Raw genomic sequence first — 20,674 nt, 5'->3', positions numbered from 1 at the left:
TCCTACGTTTCATCATTTCTTAGTGTTTTCCTCTGTGATCTTTAACCATGCCACCACTTACCATATAGGAGATCAGGAATTAGGACAAAGCCTGTACCCGGATGAACAAGGTTTGTTTGATTTCTTGAGTTCTTGTGGTAAATCCTTGTGTATCATGACTCACTGTCTTTTCATCCAGAATCCCCAGATAAAACATATGATGGGGATTTGGAAAATCATCTCAAGTTAGAAACTAAGATCCATAATTGAGGGTAAAGCCATTCTATCTGCCCTCTCCCAGGAGAGACACACTTTACCTTCTCATAGTTGTATTTCAATTGCTTATGTTCTAAGTCATCAATCTTGCAAAGTGAAAAGAAACAAAGTGATGCTAATTGTCCTTGGTATTTTCTGCTTGCTTTGTATATTACAATTTTCTACTTACTCTAAATGTTCTTGGCATTTTCTGCTTGCTTTGTATGATACAAATTGCTACCTTCAATCGTTTTGTCGAGCCTCGACTTACTCTAAATAGCGTGCTTGTTGTCAGATTACAGTTACAGACAAATCAAATCTGATGGTACTTGTCCTTGGATTTTTCTGCCTGCAATATGACAATATATGGCTAAAAACTTGCACTCTAGCTTCATCCTATCGACACTGATTGCTTCCTGATGTTAGGCTTAATGTATTCTGGCCCTTGTTCAAATTTGCAGTTTGCATTATAGCTATTTAAGATTCATGATTTTGTATTATTTTTGCTTGCCCCATGTATTTGTTGCAGGAAATAACTATGATTTTGCCTCAAGAAGGTTAGAAAGTGAGAGAGTTCAAACTTCTTTCAGCCTTCAAATGGATAATTTATAATGTTTCTCTCAGTCTTACGCAGTCTTCTGGTCTCTGTTCTCTCTTTGCTTTGTTGTTACTAGTTTTCCTATGTTAAGACATTTCCTACTGGTGCCTACTTAGCGTAGATGGTTTGATCTGATTTTTTCCCTAGGTATCAGGCACAGATTGTGGTCCTGGGCAGGTGTAGGAGGTAACAATATTTCTTAAACCACATTTCAACACAGTGCATATTTAATACTTTGAAGCAGTCATTCTAAAGCAGCTGAGATATATCAGGTACCTCTAATAACTGGGTATGCCACTTACTCCAACTTCAATAGGTATCAATCACTAGTGTTGTGCATGATCTGGTCCATTTGGAATTAGTCAATGAAGATTTTCCCTAGCTTTGTTTAACATGTCTGTTAATTATACTATGGGATTATTGGTTCAGCCATCGCTTTCTTATCCTCAGTTTGGTAAATGATACAGTTGGTTTCTTATAACATCACACTTGACTGTAGCTTAGCCTCTGCTCTACAACCTACCTCGTAGATGTGAGGTTGCCATGGAAGTTGACCCCCCTCCCTCCCAACCCCCAAATTGCAAAACTCATTGTTAGCTGTTGTTAAATGTGGACTATAAATCCCAAAAGCTGTTTTTGTCTTTGGCCTGCTGGTTTAATGTGCAACGTGTTTGTATTGAACTGCATTTGTGCAAGCAAAGGTCGATTTTTATGAATATGTGGTATAGGTCCAGCCTAATGTAAATCTACCCTACAGATAATACACTACTTGCTACCAGATTTGCTGTTAATACTGATAGATCTACCCAGCCTCAACCGTGGGACTCATTCCCTCTCTAGGCCTCTATTGCATTTATCATTTTTAGCGGAAGGGTTATGATCTGTTCTAGTTAGGGTTTACTTTCCACACAAAAAAAAAGGAGAAAAATGTACTGAACTTGCAGCTTTTAATTGATTGGACCCAGAACAGAAGCTGTACATTTATGCTTGAGACAGTAACATGCCTCAGCTGTGCATAAAATCATGTTGATACTTCGATAATTCTAGGTTTACAGGAAACTCCCTCAGTGCTGTTGATCAGATAGCATCAAACTGTTTAAGTTCCACCCCGGTCAGTGACGGAGCATAGTAGTGCACTCCCTGGGCTGTAGCCCATGTAATTTTTTTTTATCTAGTTTAATAGGTTTAATTAGACACAAATTATGCATCCTATATATGGTAGCCCAGTCTCTTAGTGTCGCAAAAAAAAAAAAGTCAATAAATTTTGATTACTTGATGATGCTACTCTTTATGTTAACAACTTAGTGAAGTTAGGTTTAAGTGATATGCAATAATCAACAATTAATATTCAATATGGTGTTCTTAAGGGAAAAATAAAAATAAAACAAATCAAGAATAGTTTTCCTATTTTACTCGATCAATTGATAAAGTCTACCAATTCTAAATAATTAAACCTACTATTTGTTACTATCAACTACTTGATTGAAGACCGATTACGTAACAAAATTTTGACTTCTTATATATAATTTTACAATTTTTAATTATAGATTTTTCATTATGAGTGTATTCAAAATGCTAATTTATTTATATCCATGTACACATGAAAAAAAAATTATCGATTAAAGTTTAGCCCAATCTAATATGAAATCCTGACTCCGTCCCTGACCCCGGTGACGCCATTTTCCCATTTCTCTGCCACTTTAACCATACTAGGCTAAGCGTTGCATCTTGAGAATTAGAAAAATAGTAAATAGTTTTGTAGTTTTAAGTGTTCTAGTCTCCTAGAAATTTATCAAAGAGACACTAGAAAGCAGGTGATACTTAGCATTATTTTCACTTTAGTATGTACCATTTTATCCTGTAAACTGAAGAGTCAAGAATAGGGGTGGACACGAGTCACTACGGTTTTAGACAAAATCCATAACTCAACCCAAATTTTAAATTCGGTTCGGTTTTTCTATTTTAGAGACTGTGACCCACAATCTGACTAACCCGTACGGTTTAGTTTTTTTTCCCGGTTTTACATGTATGTAAAATACGTAATATTAGACATTAGATTCAACGTACAAAATTTAACATAAAGATGCAAAACAAAAGGTCTAATTGATTATTCCATACCTAATTGGCTCTAGCATCTTCACAATCCATATTTAACTCAAGTACAAAAAACTCTATTGCATTAAAATCAGAGAGGAACAAAAATGTTCGCACTTCCTATGGGTCTAGGTAATTGAACCTCGTTAAGTCCGTCGTGTAGGTCGTCAGATTTCTCCAAGCCATCTTTCATGTCTCATATAAGCCTTTATTGATACTTATTAACTGAGGATATGAAACATTAATAGAATCATTGATTAGAGAATTCAATTTTTAGAATCACGGTACAAAGAGAGGCGATAGGAAATGGAGATTGAGGGAGGAGGGAGGAAGGAGGAGTTATGGGTATTGCGGAATGAAGTGAATTTTTAATATAACACTAAATTAAGGAGTGATGATTTAAAAAGAGAGATGGCCGTAAGTTTTTTTTTGTCTAAGAAATGAGAAAGGTTGCAAGATTGATGATCCATTAGGTTTATGGTGACTTTAGTTTTACTTTTTTTTTAAAAAAAGTAAAAATATACCAAAATAATGACGTTGACTGTGGATTTCGGGTTATTTAGATCGGTTAGGTTTCGTTCGGTTTATAAGAGACTAAACCCAAAACTCAACCCAAACATAATCGGTTCGGTTCGGTTTTCTTATTATCAATTCGATTTTTTTCGGTTTTCATTTTTTTAGATTCAATTTGAGTTCGGATATGGTTTTTTTCGATTTTCGGGTATGTGTGTCCGCCCCTAGTCAAGAACCCCAAGAAGTGGAACTTAGAACATGAAGACAGCTTTGTACGGAGGGTACCTCAAGTCCAAACCATACTCTTTGACTTTTATCATTTTCTCTTCTAGAAGCAAACTTGGGTCTTCAAGTCAATCATGTATTCATGTTGCACTCAAGGATACAAATAAGGGTTTGAATTTGAGTTAATACCAAAGCACAGACGCAGTTTCGTCCCACCTGTCATAACATACAAGAGGTGTCCACCCATCTACAAACAGTTCTGCAAAAAGCTTAGAATATAGGAATTCATTGACTGCAAAAGCATAAGAGTCTCCAAAGCTATGTAGCACCGACACCGACACCGACACTGCGACACCGACACGGCGCGACACCGCGACACGGCAAATCTAAAAAACATAGATCCCGACACGGCATCGACACGGCAATTTATATAAAATTTAATATATTTATTAATGTATAAAAAAATATATAATACATGAAATAATGTCAAATTAAAGTTTCAAGTTCATTCCATTGCATAACAATTCAAAACAAATAAATCTAAGAAAAGAAGAAAGGGAAAACAATGGGACTGAAACAAAATTTGGGTTTTTTTCTGTTTAGTTTCCATTTTTCTATTTTTTATAATCTAAAATGATGACATGACATATCAGAATTATGATGTGGCGTGTCGGTCAAAGTGTCGGGGAAGTGTCAAAAAAGTCAATATTGATGACACGCCACGTGGAGTGTCGGACATGGTGTCGGGAAGTGTCGGGCCGTGTCGGAGTGTCGGGAAGTGTCGGACACTTCGACACTCCAACCTTAGAAGTGTCGGTGCTACATAGCTCCAAAGTGAGGTAGCAACTGAATCTCTTGAATACTTCAGGCTACTGATAAGTGCTCGAGAAAACGATGCAACTGATGAGATTTTGAATGCTCTTATTATGTGGGACTTTTATAGAGAAGACTAATACCTCCATGAATGGAATATTTTGTTGGGCTTACTTGAAATCCTTCTCATGGAAATACTCAAGGTACTATAGTTTTCTGAATCATGGCATTGGTTGTCCCTTCTGCACTTTTATTTTCAAGAGAGATTACAGCGACCGGATCCTTGCCTTTGGTGTTGTCATCTCTAGACGGAAGCTATTTGGTAGAAATAAGGTCTGAGAAAGAGTCATGATATTGGTTGCTTCTCCTCTTTCTGGGCAAGGATAAGTGGGGGAATAAATTTTTTGCAAAGTTTATCTTTGTGATTGAGTTCAAGGTCTAAAGTCATCAATTTTGCAAACTGAAAAGACAAAACAAAGTGGTGTTCCATTGCTCATTGTTCTTGGCATTTTCTGCTTGCTTTGTATATTACAATTGGTATCTTCAATTGTATTGTCAAGCTGCAACTTACTACAAATAAAGCGCTTGTTGTCAGATTACAATGACAAACAAATCAAAGTTGATGGTACTTGTTCTTGAAACTTTCTTCCTGGAATAATAGAATATAGAGTTCAAAACCTACAGTCAAGCTTCCTAAAACACAATTAAACAAAATGGAGCCTTACTAATTGGAAGCAGTCATGCTATAGCAGTTCTAAACATATCAGGTACCTCTAAAAACTGGTATGTCACTTGCTCGGACTCTGATGGATATCAATGACTAATCTTCTGCATGATCTGATCCTTTTGGAATTGCTGGATGAAGATATGCTCTAGATTCATTTATCATGTCCGTTAGATATACAATGGGATCTTTGATTCATCTATCGCTTTCTTATCCTCAGTTTGGTGAATAATACAGTTGGTAGCTTATAACATCACTAGAATGCAGCTTAGTCTTTGCTCTACTACCTACCTCGTAGAATTGTGTGGCTTCCATGGAAGTTGACCCCCTCCTGCCATTGTAAAACTCATTGTTAGCTGTTGTTAAACGTGGATTATAAATCCCAAAATCTGTGTGTCTTTTGCCTGATGGATTTAATGTGCAACGTGATTGTATTGAACAATATTTGTGAAAGGGAAGTGGATCTTTAGGAATATGTGGTACAGGTCAAGTCTCATGTTAAATCTACCCTACATATAGTATACATCTTCCTAGTTGCTTCCTTGTATTAGCTGTTTCGCTGTTAATACTGATAGCTCACCTCAACAGTGGGACTCATTCCCTCAAGGTCTCTGCTTTGCATTTATCATTTTTTGATGGAAGGGTTCTGTTCTGTTTTAGTTATATCAATACCTCAGCCTTTAATTGATTAAACCCACAATAGAAGTGTGTACAATATGCTTGAAACGGTAACATACCTCAGCTATGCACAAGTATGAAGCTGATAAGTCACTAATTGTCGCTTTAGAGTTTAGAAGAACACTTTCAGATGGATGCATATGAGTGCTGTTGATCAGATAGCATCAAATTGTTTAAGCCCACGCCATTTTCCCATCTTCCTTGCCAGTTGAACCAACCCTAGGCAAAGTATTGCATCGTGAGAAAAGAATAGAGCTTGAAGCTCAGGGACTCTGCTCTCTCACACATAATGTACATCTAGCAATTTCAGTCCTTTTCTTGAGTTGGAACGTGAGTCTTGCTTAGAGATTTTGCTACGAATATCATCACTGAGAGAGAGAGAGAAGGGTGCTTTATGACATAATCAAGGTTCGTAAGGAAGCTAGAAATTAAATAGTTACGCCCCTTCGAGGGGGCAACATAGACAATTGAGAATCATCACTGAGCAAACCAGGGCGGAACCAGAAATCCGAATTGGGTAGGACTGGTTTTGAAGACATTAACATTTGTTTTAACAGATAACTAAATAGCTAAAGAAATTATGCTATAAAATGCTATGACCAAAATAAAAGGAAGAGAAAATGGGGAAAGATGAGATCTATTTCTTACTTATAAAAAATATTGTAAGATTTTTTTATAATACTGAGAAAATATGTGATATAAAAGAAGAGTGAGTAAAGAAAATAGTGTATAAAAGAAAAGAATTCAAAAAGAGAGAGAAGGAAAAGAAAAAAATAAGAGAAAAATGAAGGAAAGAATGGCAAGTTGGGATTCGAACTTGGATCACAAGCCAAATGAGTTGAGTAACTTGGCCAACTGAACTGACTTCAATTTCGATTGGACTAGAATATGTAATTGATTAAATACCAATCTATTTCTCGGGTGGGCTATAGCCAAATCAGCCCGCAACGTAGTTCCGCCACTGGAGCAAACCGTAGTGTATCTCATGGTGGATCCCCTCAACTGTAGCACTCCTTCCCCATTGCCACGATCAAGCAAGAGTTGCGCATTCAAGTATTTTACTACAATATTTCTCTTTTTATCCACCCTTCATCCTCTGCTGTGATAGTAGACCTCTATAAGACCTCGGTTTCGATTAAAAATTATCTTTATATTTCAGTTACCAAAATGAATTGTTACTTAGCTTGTAGGATATGAGCAAGTAGTGAATAGTTTTATATAACAAGTGTTGCAGAAATTATCTGGGAGAAATTGCAAAGCAGGTCATACTTGTGTTATATTTTCACTGTACTAGTGTCCCATTCCGTCCTGTCAGGAACCCTTGTGATATTTCTCCTCTTTCTGTCAAGGATCACAAAGGGATAATCTTTGTGATCGAGTATTTGAGATCAAGGTCTAAAGTCATCAATCTGCAAAATCAAAAGAACCAAAGTGACGCTGTATGTAATTGCAATCGAACGGTTTGCGAAGACAGTAACCTGGGGTTATCTTTGGCCGTCTTGGAGCTTGATATATCTTGCATAATTGTATCACAAAATTTATTAATGTCTCCCTTTGGTGTGTGCTGTATGTAATTTCATTTGGAGTTTCTACATCGTATTTCAATCTGAATATGCATCATGCGAACATGGTTTTACAACCATGCATTTATCAAGTATATTAGACACATTGATATTAATCTCGTATGCTAGAACAGAGAATGTAGAAATGGAAGCTATTTCTTTCTATTCCTAATCATGTCCGTTGCTAGCAGTACAATAGAGACAAGAAGAGCTGAACCTGCTATGATCAAAGGACTTGACAGCAGCTTGAACTTTTCTGATGCATCAGGCTTCTTCTCTGCAGTTGATTTCTCACCCACATCTTTTCGGTTCCGCATTTCAGAAGTTTCACACATGTCAAGTACTTCCTTCTTCTCTGGTGTTGATTTTGGCATTTCGTTTGAGTTCGGGTGTCTCGAAGCAGGTTTTTCTATGTGAGGTTTGGTTTCTTCAATTTCGTGTGATGGTTTAGCAACTTGCTGAGTTGCTTCTGTGCTTTTATCATTCTTGACTCCTCAATTCGTTTCTTCTTTGATTCTTTTTTTTTTACATCCTCTCTCTGTTTCTCAATTCTATCAGCTTCTTTAATCTCTGCAATTTTATGTTCTTCATAGTCTTCTGATGCCTTCCCTTCACCTTTAGTTTCTCTTGGACCATTGGTCTGCAAGACTGCAACTCTTGATCATCCACTACAATTTCTTTCATGCACTCTTTATTATCTGCTTCTTTTCCCTTAGCCTCAGAGTTCGCTTCCATTTTCATTTTCTCACCATCTTTATCAGGAAGCTCATTACTTGGAGCTTCTGTCATCTGTGGTCTACCTATGATCACCCCTTCTTCTTTCAGTTCTTAAACCCCAACACCAACAACTCCTTTAACCACTTTTGGCATGAAGATTCTGAGAGTCGATTCTTTTTCATTAATTCGATTCAAAACAACTCCATCTGGGATTCGAAAAACTTTTTTGAATCCCCTCGTCTCCCCTTCTTTCTTTTTCATTGACCATCCTGACATCGCCTTCTCTTGAACTAGTTTCTCCACAGTAATGCGTAGCTGAGTTCCTTCTCCATTTATCTCAATATCAACATGCTTCTATAACCTGAGATTGCCTGAAAAACTTTCATATAAACCAAAACATTAAAGAACAAGCAAAGATAATTGAAAATGATATAGACCTTTAAGATGGGCAGTGAGGATGAATGAGCTCTCGGTTTCGTTCGATATGAAAATAGGACTAGATTTGTTCTTTGCAATCCGAAAATCAGAAGAGGAAGTAACATCATCCTTAGTATGGCTGATCTTGAGTCCTAATTCAAGATCCATTTCAGGATTTGGGGGACAAGCAATTACCTTCCAAACTCCAAATTTTACTCTCTAAGTGACTGGGGAGAATGAGCAAATTTGTGAGTATTAAGTTTATAATGTCCATATTGATGGTCTTTTTCCCTTCTAGCACAAAGCACAAAAGTCATTGCTTCTTGATATGATATTCTGTCAAGTCTGCAAGAATTGTAAAAGTCCGTTGCTTTTCATAACAATATATTGTTTGCTTTGGCGGGAAGCCAACTGCCTTATTTGATTCCAAAACATAAATCCGACTTAGAGTATTGGTCCATGGAAATTTAGTTATAATATGGTTTCTTTCCTATAAACGAACATGAAACCAGAGGCCCCTGAAGAAGTAACCAAGTTTGGAAAACTTTTTAGTTTACAAAGCATTTTTTAAGACAAACATACTTATGTTTTATAAAAATTCTTCGTTGCTTGAATAGTCATTACATACTTATCCGCTGTGACAAAACAACATACAAGAGGTAATGAGTAAACTCAAAGCTCTAGCATGCGGCAAAGAACTATTCTTTAGAAATAATGACGCTCAATTATTCCTAAAATTTGCATATTCTACGACTTAAATGAGCATAGAAATAGGCAACCGAACTATGTATACTTTGTTTTGCCCTTCACATTAGGGCTGGAATGTGACATGGGGCTTGGAGTCATAGACCATCTCCAATTGCAACTTCCTTCCTCTCTTTGGGTTTATTTTTGGAGCCATAAGGCCGACCCCTCTTCTTCCTGGATTCATCATTGGACTCTCCAACTTGTTGAGGCACCAATACACCACTTCCATCGGCCACAAGGCCAAAAGCTTTAGCTGTGAGCTTTATCCCCGACACATTCACCCTCTTAGGAGAGTTGTGTGCCTTATCCTTCAATAGCAGCACCTTTTTTTTCTTTGGTGATGCCGAAGCAACTTCCGACCGTGCCCTCTTCAAAGTAATCAAAGGAGGCTCAAGGCTTGGCAATCACCATAGCCTTGGAAGGCTCCCTCTCCTCACAACGCCGAATCGTTGGCTTCCTCAATTTAGGTTTGGGAGCAAAGAGATTTTGTATGATTGAAGGCGGAGGGGAGACATCCACACCCTTTAATCGAAACAGACAATTTGGCAGACCAGTCTAAGGCAGCTTGGACAGAGAAGGCATAACACTAGAACCCGACACCACATCAAAGGCAGGGTTAGGGCATTCAGACTTGAAGCAATGACCACCTTCATGGTAGATGAGATCACAATGCTTACAAATGCCATGAAGATGCTCAAAATCAAACTCAATTTCTTCAATCACCTATGCAGTAATCTTTAAAATCTTCTTCCTGAAGAAAGGTTTGTTAAGGCCCCGAAAAACCCTAATTTTAACCTTTTGATGATATGTATACATGTCATCATCCATGCACACATGAACCTGCAACTGATACCACGTTCTTGATGTACTTCTCTTTCTCTAGCGCCGGCGGGATACCCTACAACCTCACCCAGAAATACAACTTGTTCATGATAATAGACAAAGGAGATTGCAATCCATCATACTCCTCCACTAGCATAGGAGCATGTCGATATTACCAAGGTCCACCCCAAAAGACTATATTACGGTCCTTTGCCATATCAAAATGGAAAACAAAAGGCAAAGGTCCACGCTCCTGAACCCTAAAACCCTTATGGAGCTTTCAAACCCTACGAAACACACTTTGCAGATCCTTGACATCCACCAGATCATTGGTCAGAGTTTTGGCCAAAAGAAAGGTGTTGGTTTCGATCACGGGATCCTCCGAATGATCCATGGAAGAAACATCAATAACATCACCACTAGCAAGAGCCATGGATTGTACAAAGCTAACAATGACCTCTTCAAGACTAGTCATGGTGATTGATGAAAGGGAATGGATGTGTGAGGAGGCATGATAGTGAAAATAGGTTAAATACGAGTAGGGATTGCAAAACCCTAATGGGAGCGGCTACTAGGGTTTCTTGCATAATAGTATTGAGTTTTTCATCCAGAATGAATTTTCATTAACCATAACATGCATATATTACTACAACCATAGCCTTTCATTGAAATATTTTATGTAGTAGTTTACAAAGCATTTGACTACAAGGACCTCATATAAACTCCACTTCTATGAGTTATCACAGGATAATCATTTGATCCATTTCATCATATAACATTAATTAAACTGGATTCCATGTATTTTAAGTTTCATAAGTTCACATCCACAGCTTATGGAGTTGCTCATAAAATGATGGGACAGAAGTTGGATAGCCCTATAGAAATTATGCCCACATGAATAATTCAGCCAGAGACCCACATTGGGTGGTTCATATTCCAATCATTTGCTTGAAAATTATTTTTAGATTTAATAAAATGAAGTATCATTAATTTCAAAATTTTCTTTGTGTACCACTTTGCAGGGAATGTAACAAATTACTGGTCTTCTGAGTTTCAAATTCTATATCCATCCAAAAACACAAAAAGGACCAGCAGGATAATGAAAGCAGAAAAGAAAAGATAGCTATCAATTGCAAAACAAAGGATGAAAAGTGCTAATGATGTCCAAAGTAGGGAATAAGAGCATCTCCAATACATGGCATAATCATCACTCTTAAAGTTACTTTAGACTCAAAACCACTGTCTGGTGCACATTAACCTAATCAGATTTACCTACACATATTACAGACCATCTCTCCCTCCCTCTCTTGATCTCTCAACATTTTTCATAGCATCATGAGAACCACAATAAATAGAGCCATTTGAGTAGCAAATAACCTCACCATTACCTGCAGTAACAAGACAGGAAACCTGATCAAAATCCCATTAAAACTGGAAATGAAAAAAATAAGAAAAAAGGAAGGCCATATTTAAGAGTTTAAAAAAAATTAATTTTTTTATACGAAGCTAATGCCTGGTTTAGGATTGAAGCATAAGTGTATGTGTGGGCATCCTTCACTCTGATGCTAAGTAGTGCACAATGTGCGACTACACTAGCTACTTATTACATCAATTATTATGACTAATTACTGATTATGACTTCAACGATCAGAAAATGTGCTCACCTATCATTTCAAAGAATTGAAGAAAAGCACAGTGCATCATACTCAAGTCTATGAAAAAGAACTATAAACAAGATATTGACTTGCATAAATGATGCATGAGCAGACATAGCAATGCAATGTAATTAGAAAGAGAGAAAATTGGGGTACCTCTCCCTGGTGGCCAGAGGTAGGTATAGGGCGGATAGTAGCAGAATCAACTTCACCAGTAGGCAGAGGGACAGCAGGGTTGCTGTTGATAAATGGCGTGCTGCCGCCTTTATTTGGAAGTAAGGAGCCGACACTTGGCTCTGGACTTGGCGATAGGGAAGCTTGGTGAGGTTGGAAAGGCCAAGGATATGTTGGAGAAGATGACACTACACCACCGCCACTGCCTCCACGACCACCAGATCCTGTCTTGGAACTGGGTTCCGGGGCAGCTGCTGGAGCCATTGCCGTTAAAGAAACTCTTATAGCAAACTTCTGAGTGTCTTGGCATGCATTGAGCAGAGAACCATTGTTGAAGGAGAAGTAGAAGAAACCAGGCCTTGATGGGTGCCACTTGCAATGTAAAGGAAATGTTTGATCAGTAAAATCAAAATCTTTAATAAACTTATCAAATACCCAAATGGAACTACTTTACTTGGGTACAACTTTTTCAAAAACCAAGTTCAACAGCATGTCTGAGATGCATTTAGCTAGAAAGCTCAAATCTTTTACACATATATGACAATATGACATACTGAAGCACAACCCAAGTTCAGAAACAACACTTTGTAACTTACACATCTCAAATCTCTGAGACCATGATCACATCAAAGATGGGGGGCTACTAATTTAACCAGTTATGAAACGAATCTAAAAGCAACAGTTATCTAATCATTTAGATGAATATAGTTAAAAGCTCAAATCTTCTGGACAATTCTGACATACCCAGATGGAAATTACATATTTGAAGAACAACCCAAGTTCAGGAACACCACTTAATTGAAAATGCAAGTAAGGACTAAGCTAGACGAGTCAAATCACGGAGCCAATAATCATATTCTTGGTACACCAAGTTCAACTGACCATCCCTTGGAAACCCAAGTTCAAATTGTTAAAGACAATTTGATATGTGAGTCAGTGAGTGTGTGTGTGTGTGTGTGTCTGAGAGAGATGTCATACCGTATAAGATGTAGAATCGGGTTTGTTAAGAAGTGTGGCTTGAGTGAAATTGCAGACATTGAAGGCTCTCTGGTTCTGGAAAATGTAGAGGTTGTAGTGATACTTGTGCTGGAAAACTGAAGTTTCCAAGACAAAAGATTCAGTGTAAGTGAACTTTAAGTTGAATGCATCTCAAAATAAAGGATTGAAGTGAAGTTTCAGGAACATACTGATGGAGTCTCCTACATGAACAACAGGGTCTTTCCATTCTGAAACTCCATCCACCAGTATTGTGGTGGAGTGAGAATGCTGGAAGTGTAAAGAGAGCAAACACATGAAGAAGAACATGGAGAACTTCATGAAGAGCTTCTCTTCTTGTTTTGGTGAATGCAAAAGATAAAGATGGTGTAGATTACAGACAGGCTTTAGTTCTTTTGTAGCGCTTTCTTTTGCTCTCTGGGGGGTCACTGAGAGAAAGCAAAGAAGGGTTTGAAAAATGTGTGTGAGAGAGAGAGAGAGAGAGAGTGTGTGTGTGTGTGGTAAAGAGGAGACTGGTAAAATGTCAGGAGTGCTTGGCTTTTCCATGGGATGGGGTTTGAATGGATGACAGACACTAATATTGGAGAGTGTGGGTTCTTATTATTTTACACAGTAAAAAGTTGGAATCACTTTGATTGAGAAAATTTACCATTAAAAAACAAATATATTTAAGGGAAAAGAGATGATTAAAGTAAAAAACAAAATGATGAGTGACTGTGAATCTGTGATTGTTGATGATGGGGTTTATAATTCTAAAATGATTAGTTCTTTGATTATCAATCTGCAGGCTCTGTTTTTAATCAAATAATGCAGTGTCTTGGGAGGTGAGTGCAAATGACTTTGGTTTAGTCTAACCAAAACATAATCTCTTTCTCCTAATTGTTAAGAACTATCAAATGGGTTCATACTTTGATGCATAAATGAATACCTTGAAATAACAACTGCAAAAGTCTTCCTTTTTCTTTTTCTTTTTTTGAATCAAAGAAAGAACTTCAATAAGGACTCCTCAATTGATGTGGTTGCAGACTAGCAGTCACGGACTCACGGCATTACATTAGGATGCATTCGGGAACTTGGTTTTTCATCAGTGGCCTCAAAGCCTATATTAAAGCTAACAAGCAAGCTACTCAGCAACAGCCAATTATGACATAACAACTAGCAGCTTGAAATAACGCTTCATTGCAGTCTGTATCATCAATTAGCTCTTCATTGGCCAGAAGCCTCAGAAGAGTAGGATCTCTTGCTTTTGCTTCGGCAATAGCTTCAGAGAAGAGAATAGGGGAAGTCTAAAGTCTAAACCAACACACATTGTTTGGCTGAAACCATTAATAAATGTAAATAAATGTTTTGCTAATTAATGGTTTTCCTTTAGATTATTGCTTCACGCAGTGTATAAGACCATAACCTTTCACGATGCATAGAAACAAGCCAAATAGCGCGAAGCTAGAGAGCAACCTCAAATTTGATGCGTGTTTTGTCGATGAGGAGCAGTGGTCCAACACTTCAACTCCTATTGATTTTGATTGTATCCAAAGAACATTAAGACATAAGAGACTAGGACTACAAGTCACTCAGGCGGGAGGGCATGGACCATGGACTAAAAGACGCACAAAACATACCAAATACGATTTGGAACAAGATATGGAGTCACTCAGGTGCTATTAAAAGAGTCCCCAGTACAACGGCCAAGTCTGCTCACAAGTTACAGGTGATATTATTTCCTCTCAGCCATTTGCGTGATATGGAGCCACTCTCACTGTCGCTCACGAGACACATCAGACTCGCTTTCATTTACCAGTACACAACACCATGCAGATGTAGAGCTCTGAGCCCTACCCCACCCATACGCTTAGGGTAAACAACACTTAAACAACTTGAGCCTAGTTTGAGCAAAGACGGGATGGCGATGAGAGTTGGAACAGCTACACTATTTGCAAACCAAAATTACACCAGTCATAATAGTATTATTGATAGATCGACGAATTTGATTGAAGAGGAATGCTCCTCTCTAAGGGCTGCAATGCAGTCTCCTTACATAGAAAGGAATGAGAGGAGCAGCAACCATGTTATATTCAGCTTCAAAAGATGTAAGAAATGATAAGCTATAAACATAAATACTTAACTCTGGATTCTCCGCTTCACCTTCACATCATTACCCGGGAAAAAAGAGGTTTCAATTTTCTACACACAACAGAAGGCTCTGTTACCTCTTGTTTCCCTCAATCAACGCCATCTCTATCTTCAAACAAAAGGACATTCCCTTCATCACACATGCGGCTCTTACTAAAATGATTATCATCAGGTGGGATATATCTAACTTAGATACCAGATTAAATGTCTCTACCTTTTTTTGTCCATAGGTCTCAAACCGAATTCTGTTTTCTGCATAATTCCTCAATCATATCTCTACCATTGCAGTGACCGAACTCTGCGAAGGACACGTGATGGTCTTCTCTTCTCCACAACTGGAATAACATTTTCCATAAGCTGCAGCATCCAAACATAACAAAGTCAGTTTTACAGTAAACTGAAATTTTCTAAAATATAGAACTGTCTCAATCTTCCACCAAGTTGGTATGCACTATAAGTAGAAACCATTAATCAACAAAACATTGATAGAAGTCACATATCAAATATACCCATCATCTTCATTCACCAAAAAAAAAAAAACACACACACACACACAAACACAACTGATTGCCACTGCTGATCCATCAATTTTCACTATTTTCCCCTTCTATACTTTCATGAGAAAACAGAAAACAAGTTTCTAAAAGTACATACAAACAGTCACCGTAGTTTATAACTTCAATAAAAGCTTACACTAATTTGGAAACCATTTTTCACGATTAAAAATATTTAACATGGTAATTATCTTGACTGCTCTAGAGAGTCTAAATCCAAAGCTTACAACTTAAATAAAAATGACAAGATCTACCCTACTGAACTATTGTACCTACCCACATTGTGTTTATTTAATCATGAAAAGAGTCCTGGATCTATCCTACAACACAAATGGCATCCAGAGCAAAAATCAACATGGCAATCATCATTGAATAAACATAAATGCAATATGAAATGGCTTTGTTGCTACTGTAAGTGAATGATGACACAAACATGTAAGGTGTTATGAAAAAGGTCCCCTAAATTGAATCTGGTTATATCAAAAGAAATGGCCAGCAGCCATAATGTGTTATGCTGTCTGTTTGCCATCACAAGAACAGTAACATGATAGATGGCTTAACATTGTACTCCTAAATTGCATTTTAATATATATTTTGTACATATATATACAATCATTGCACAGGACGATCTTTTTGAGTGGCCTCTTAAGAGTTGGACGAACGTGATTCATTCTGTTAATAAGTTCCTTTAAGAATAATAATGTCAGATGACTTGGTAGACTGTAATGAAGTTCAAAATTACATGTATCCTTCGCACAGAAAAAATAACTTGGCAAGCCAAACTCTTTTTTTAAGGAGACAAATGATAGGGTTAGCTATGCTGTAAAAACAAAAATCTACAAATTCAAAATAATACATAAGGAAGGATACCATTAAATCACAGAACCACAAAATGAATGAATAGACATTGAACACAAACCAAGGCCTCGACCAACAAGATAATACAAGATTATACTCTAAATCTAAATATAAATCCACAAAACATAGTTCAAGAAGTGGAGCTCACGGTATATCATGAATTAATCATAAAGTTTCATTACCATTTTCAACCTACAACAGGTTGTCTGTTGCATACTTGCATGCTATATCTTTCACATGCTATAACTAAATATAACACCATTAGCCTAAAAACCTTATTCCGGAAATTTTCCCAATAAAATGCAGTCCCTTTACAAATCAACAAAATAGCTGGCGTAAGGAAAAAATGAGTACCTGCTTAAGTCTTTCTTCAGTCCTCTCAGCCTGTAAAGAAAATCATTTGTTAGACAATGAAAGAAACAATAACTGTTAGGGAAACAAAAGAGAGTATGCAAAACATAGATAACTATCAAGTATCAAGCTTTCTATTTTTCAATCTTAGTTTGCTGGCATATGTTAGTTATAGTTTACTTGGATAGGTAATTTGTGCTGAGATTCTGTAGGGAATCTTGGCTCTGCTTACAATGCAATTTGTCATTCTAATATTCCATCTTTCAAAGAAGAAAGGGAAAGAGGTAAGACAGACAAAAAAGTTCGACATCCTAATATCAACATGAAAAACAAACACATAAATGTCAGGTTCTAAATAGCAAAGAGTCGGGAGAGATTTTCACTCTTTCTTCCCCATCTGGTCTTTTTTTTTTCTTTTTCTTTTTTAATTTTCTTCTTCTCTCCTTTTCTATTTTCAACATGTGATGCAGGACAAATCAATGTCTCATTGCTGGATGTCTCAAGTTTGCTCTCATTTATCTCCTGAGCTACTTCTATCTCCAATGATAATTGGTGACTGAGGAGAGGAACCTGGACTAGCTGGAACTTCAAATCCGAATGACAGAAATATGTGAAATGGGTTCCCTTATAACTCGCATGCAGTCCTTTACTTTCTGGTCAAAGGTGAAATTCAAGAGATCAACTAATGAAGATGGACCTGGTACAAAAACAGTACCAATGTATCACACATGGTGCACTCAACAATTTGAATAACTCTTTCCCTTTGGGACCAAACCATGATGACAAGTAACACTCATTCATAATCTCACATAATTTCAGCCAAAGTTGATGAAGGCATTTTCATCATTTAAAGGGTAGTTTACGTGAGGTCAATGCCTGGTCATTCCAAAACTGCAAAGGACTTCATTTTCAAAGGAATAACATCTTACCAGTTACCAGTTGCAACTGATTCTTGTCTAACTCTCAAGAAATAGCAATATGAACTTTAGTTGCAAATCTCCCACCTTCTGCCTTTGAATTTATTGGGTACCACTGCAACATACTGAACATTCCATTCTTTACAATAGAACATGCAAGCATGAGTAAATTAGAATTCCTTTTTCCATTCTTAATCAACTCTCTCCATCTCAGCTTCTTTGATTCTCTTTGAAAGCATGTGAATCTGGTTCTGTCCTCTCTGATTTGAAACAGACAAAGAAAAAAATGATACCAATCGAATTAACCAAGCTACTACTCCATGAAAACTCCCCGTTTACTTTTATATCCATGGATATATGAACTTCATCTCCCCTTCAATTTTTTCTTTTTTTGGGCGAGAACCTATTTCAATTCAAACCCTTACTTTCCTTAGCTTCGACATCTAACCAAGTTCCTAAGTTCTTCCCCTTTCAAAGAACCAACCCTCCGACCACATAAGGGACCCGTTAAAATTACAAACCCTGAAAAGTATGCCCAGCTGATCTTAGTGATGTGCTGCATCATTCACTTTAACGATGGCAGTCACAGAAATAGCAATTGAGGGGAGTGTGCTAAATTGACCATAGGTAAACAAAACAAAAAAAATCAGATGGTTATGTCGAGATGTGTGATAGTCTGATAGTTATAAAAGAATATAAGACAACGAGTGAGCTGACTTGATTTTGCTCCACACCACTCTTGATAACATGGGAAGAAATTTACTGCCAGAGTTCGCTGAAGATTTAGAAATTAACCATGACCATGTTAGGGCTTTGTCCTTATGCAGCCAAACTGACCAAATGTAAGTACGCAATGGATTGAAATGAGGCAGGCTACGATTTTTGGTTCAAGTAGAACCTCCCTGTTGCCTTTCATCACCATTTCTCTATTGCATCCAAATTCATTCAGGGTGAGACACTTCACTAGTCCTTCATACAATTATATTATATGGTCCTACTGCTACAGCTCACAGTAGTGACTGACCCATTGTTGTCTGAGGTTGATATAACAGGATTCGGAAAAAAAAATCTAGCATTAAAAAGACAGAGAGGGGGAGCAACTCAGATCTATCAACATTGTTTGGAATACCTAAATCCAAGCAACACTTGCAAGAAAATTCATGTATCCAACCCATATTCCAGTAAACTATTTTGAAGTGGAAAAGAACTGGCATCTTAGAAAAGGAGACAAACGATAAAAATATTAGTGGACAATTTTTTGTAGTAAAGAGGGGGATCAAACCTCGGAAAGTCTGACCTATATCCTAAATCCTTGGCCAATTCCCACCCTCCCAGACCAGTTGGTAATGCAAACATCATAATTTGGCATTAAAACTACTCTAATTCTACCAACTGAGACTAAACATTACTCATCATGCTGTTGAATCCAAAATAATCATCCATGTGGAAGAGATTAAAGAGCGTAAAGTTCATTATGCAATACCTCCTCTTTCAAAAGCTGCTCATTCTCCTCCTCTAATCGAACCACCAACAACTCCAATTCAACTTGGTAAGCCTACAAAAATCACAAAATCAGTCCACACAAATATTCAAAATTCAAAATCACAAATTGACCAATGAAGCATCCATTTGTTCCACACACACACACACACACACACCTGCTTCCTCTCTCTGGACCTCGCCGCCGACTCTCGGTTCTTGATCATCCTCCTCTGCCTCTGCTGTGCAGCCTTATCCAGCGGCTCCAAAACAGCCCTGCATCTCTTCCCTCTCACCCTTCCTCCTCCTCCTCCTCCACTCGCCGCCACCTCAACATCAGCAGCAGCATTGCCAAAGCCAGCCATGGACCCCTCAACCTTGTCGATCGACGGATACGGGCTCAGCCCCATCTGATCGAACCCAAACATCCCTCCGCTCAGTCCCTGAGCCTCCGGCGGAAAATCATTAACATCGTCCTCCTCCACCGCGCCGGCCCGGGCCAGGAAGTCCTCGAGAGTCATCATTTCGTCAGCAACCTCTTCTTTACACTCCCTCCGGCTCCCGCCGGACACGATTTCCTCCCAGACCTCGTCCACCGTCTTCGGCCTCGGCGCGGAGGAGGACTGGATTTGCATGCCGGCGGTGTCCATCTGGGCGTCGGCCGGGGGAAGAGTGCTGTTGTAGACGTCGCGGAAGAGGCCGTCGACGGTCATCGGCGCGGGACTGGCCGTGTTAATGTAACCGGTACAAGTGTCGTTTAGGGATTGATTGGCGGCGGAGGAAGAAGAAGAAGGATGGAAGGGTTTGGGTTTGGGGCGACGGGAGAGATCGGAGTTGCGGGACCTGGACGAGGAGGAGGAGGAGATGAGCTTCGAAGAAGCCATGCGTTACCGGAGAAGCCAAAATCTCAGTCGGAATTGTGTGTAGGGTTTGGGGTAACTGGGTATGAGAAAGTGAGATGGTTTGGAATGTGGGAGCAGTTTTTGAGCTACCGGAAGAGCGTTCTGGTCAATTCACGATCTATTCACCCGGGGCCCGCGACAAGGAACCCACCAATAGAATAGAGTTTCTACTCTTTCTCAATTTTCTTTTTAATCACAGTGCAAACAGATAGGACGGGCACACACAGCTCTATCCACATCATGCGCGGTCGGTCTTATTAGCTAATGATCGAGGAATTTTGCTCATTACATTTGTTTAGGTTATACTACACATTTTGAGTTTACCTATTAGTATTGTAGAGACTAGAGAGGTTGTTGTTTGGAGAGTGTTCGCTTTCACCAAATCGACCTATGTATTATTGCCTGCAACATTATACAGTTGCTTCAAAGTGTAAAACATGATTAATCTGAAATTTCTCCTCCAAAACTTAAGGACGTACATCATCAACTATGTAAAGAAATTGAAACTAATGAC

The 20,674-nt window shown here is 38.2% G+C and overlaps 2 protein-coding genes and 1 pseudogene across 3 annotated transcripts; all 3 read right to left on the bottom strand.

Moving 5' to 3' along the window:
• Nucleotides 1-7,590: 7,590 nt before the first annotated feature.
• On the bottom strand, nucleotides 7,591-8,801 carry LOC126783973 (uncharacterized; annotated as a pseudogene).
• A 2,473-nt stretch (nucleotides 8,802-11,274) lies between these two features.
• Nucleotides 11,275-13,425, bottom strand: LOC126784790 (uncharacterized). The gene is made up of 4 exons (XM_050510302.1): nucleotides 13,161-13,425; nucleotides 12,952-13,067; nucleotides 11,956-12,345; nucleotides 11,275-11,532 (listed from the first exon to the last, which is right to left on the bottom strand). Exons 1-4 carry the CDS (start codon nucleotides 13,288-13,290, stop codon nucleotides 11,470-11,472), a joined length of 699 nt encoding a protein of 232 aa, XP_050366259.1. The 5' UTR covers nucleotides 13,291-13,425; the 3' UTR covers nucleotides 11,275-11,469.
• Nucleotides 13,426-14,920: 1,495 nt separating this feature from the next.
• Nucleotides 14,921-20,217, bottom strand: LOC126784787 (G-box-binding factor 4-like). 2 transcript variants are annotated; one of them, XM_050510298.1, is made up of 4 exons: nucleotides 19,438-20,217; nucleotides 19,263-19,334; nucleotides 16,866-16,895; nucleotides 14,921-15,456 (listed from the first exon to the last, which is right to left on the bottom strand). In XM_050510298.1, exons 1-4 carry the CDS (start codon nucleotides 20,140-20,142, stop codon nucleotides 15,376-15,378), a joined length of 888 nt encoding a protein of 295 aa, XP_050366255.1. In that variant the 5' UTR covers nucleotides 20,143-20,217; the 3' UTR covers nucleotides 14,921-15,375. The 2 variants fall into 2 exon arrangements, with proteins under 2 accessions (XP_050366255.1, XP_050366254.1); XM_050510297.1 differs by lacking the exons at nucleotides 14,921-15,456; nucleotides 16,866-16,895 and adding an exon at nucleotides 17,274-18,554.
• Between the last annotated feature and the right edge of the window lie 457 nt (nucleotides 20,218-20,674).

Source organism: Argentina anserina, chromosome 2, assembly GCF_933775445.1.
Source record: "Argentina anserina chromosome 2, drPotAnse1.1, whole genome shotgun sequence".
Lineage (NCBI taxonomy): Eukaryota > Viridiplantae > Streptophyta > Magnoliopsida > Rosales > Rosaceae > Argentina > Argentina anserina.
Note: the sequence above shows the minus strand (reverse complement) of the source record. Positions and strands in the feature narration are given on the sequence as shown.

Coding starts and splice junctions, on each gene's coding strand:
- LOC126784790 (XM_050510302.1), bottom strand. CDS start 13,290: ATGAAGTTCTCCATGTTCTTCTTCATGTGTTTGCTCTCTTTACACTTC. Junction 12,346..12,951: donor CCGATTCTACATCTTATACG/GTATGACATCTC, acceptor TTACATTGCAAG/TGGCACCCATCAAGGCCTGG. Junction 11,533..11,955: donor CCTCTGGCCACCAGGGAGAG/GTACCCCAATTT, acceptor TTGTTACTGCAG/GTAATGGTGAGGTTATTTGC.
- LOC126784787 (XM_050510297.1), bottom strand. CDS start 20,142: ATGGCTTCTTCGAAGCTCATCTCCTCCTCCTCCTCGTCCAGGTCCCGC. Junction 19,335..19,437: donor GGTCCAGAGAGAGGAAGCAG/GTGTGTGTGTGT, acceptor TGATTTTTGTAG/GCTTACCAAGTTGAATTGGA. Junction 18,555..19,262: donor AGCAGCTTTTGAAAGAGGAG/GTATTGCATAAT, acceptor CTAAATCTTCAG/CGAACTCTGGCAGTAAATTT.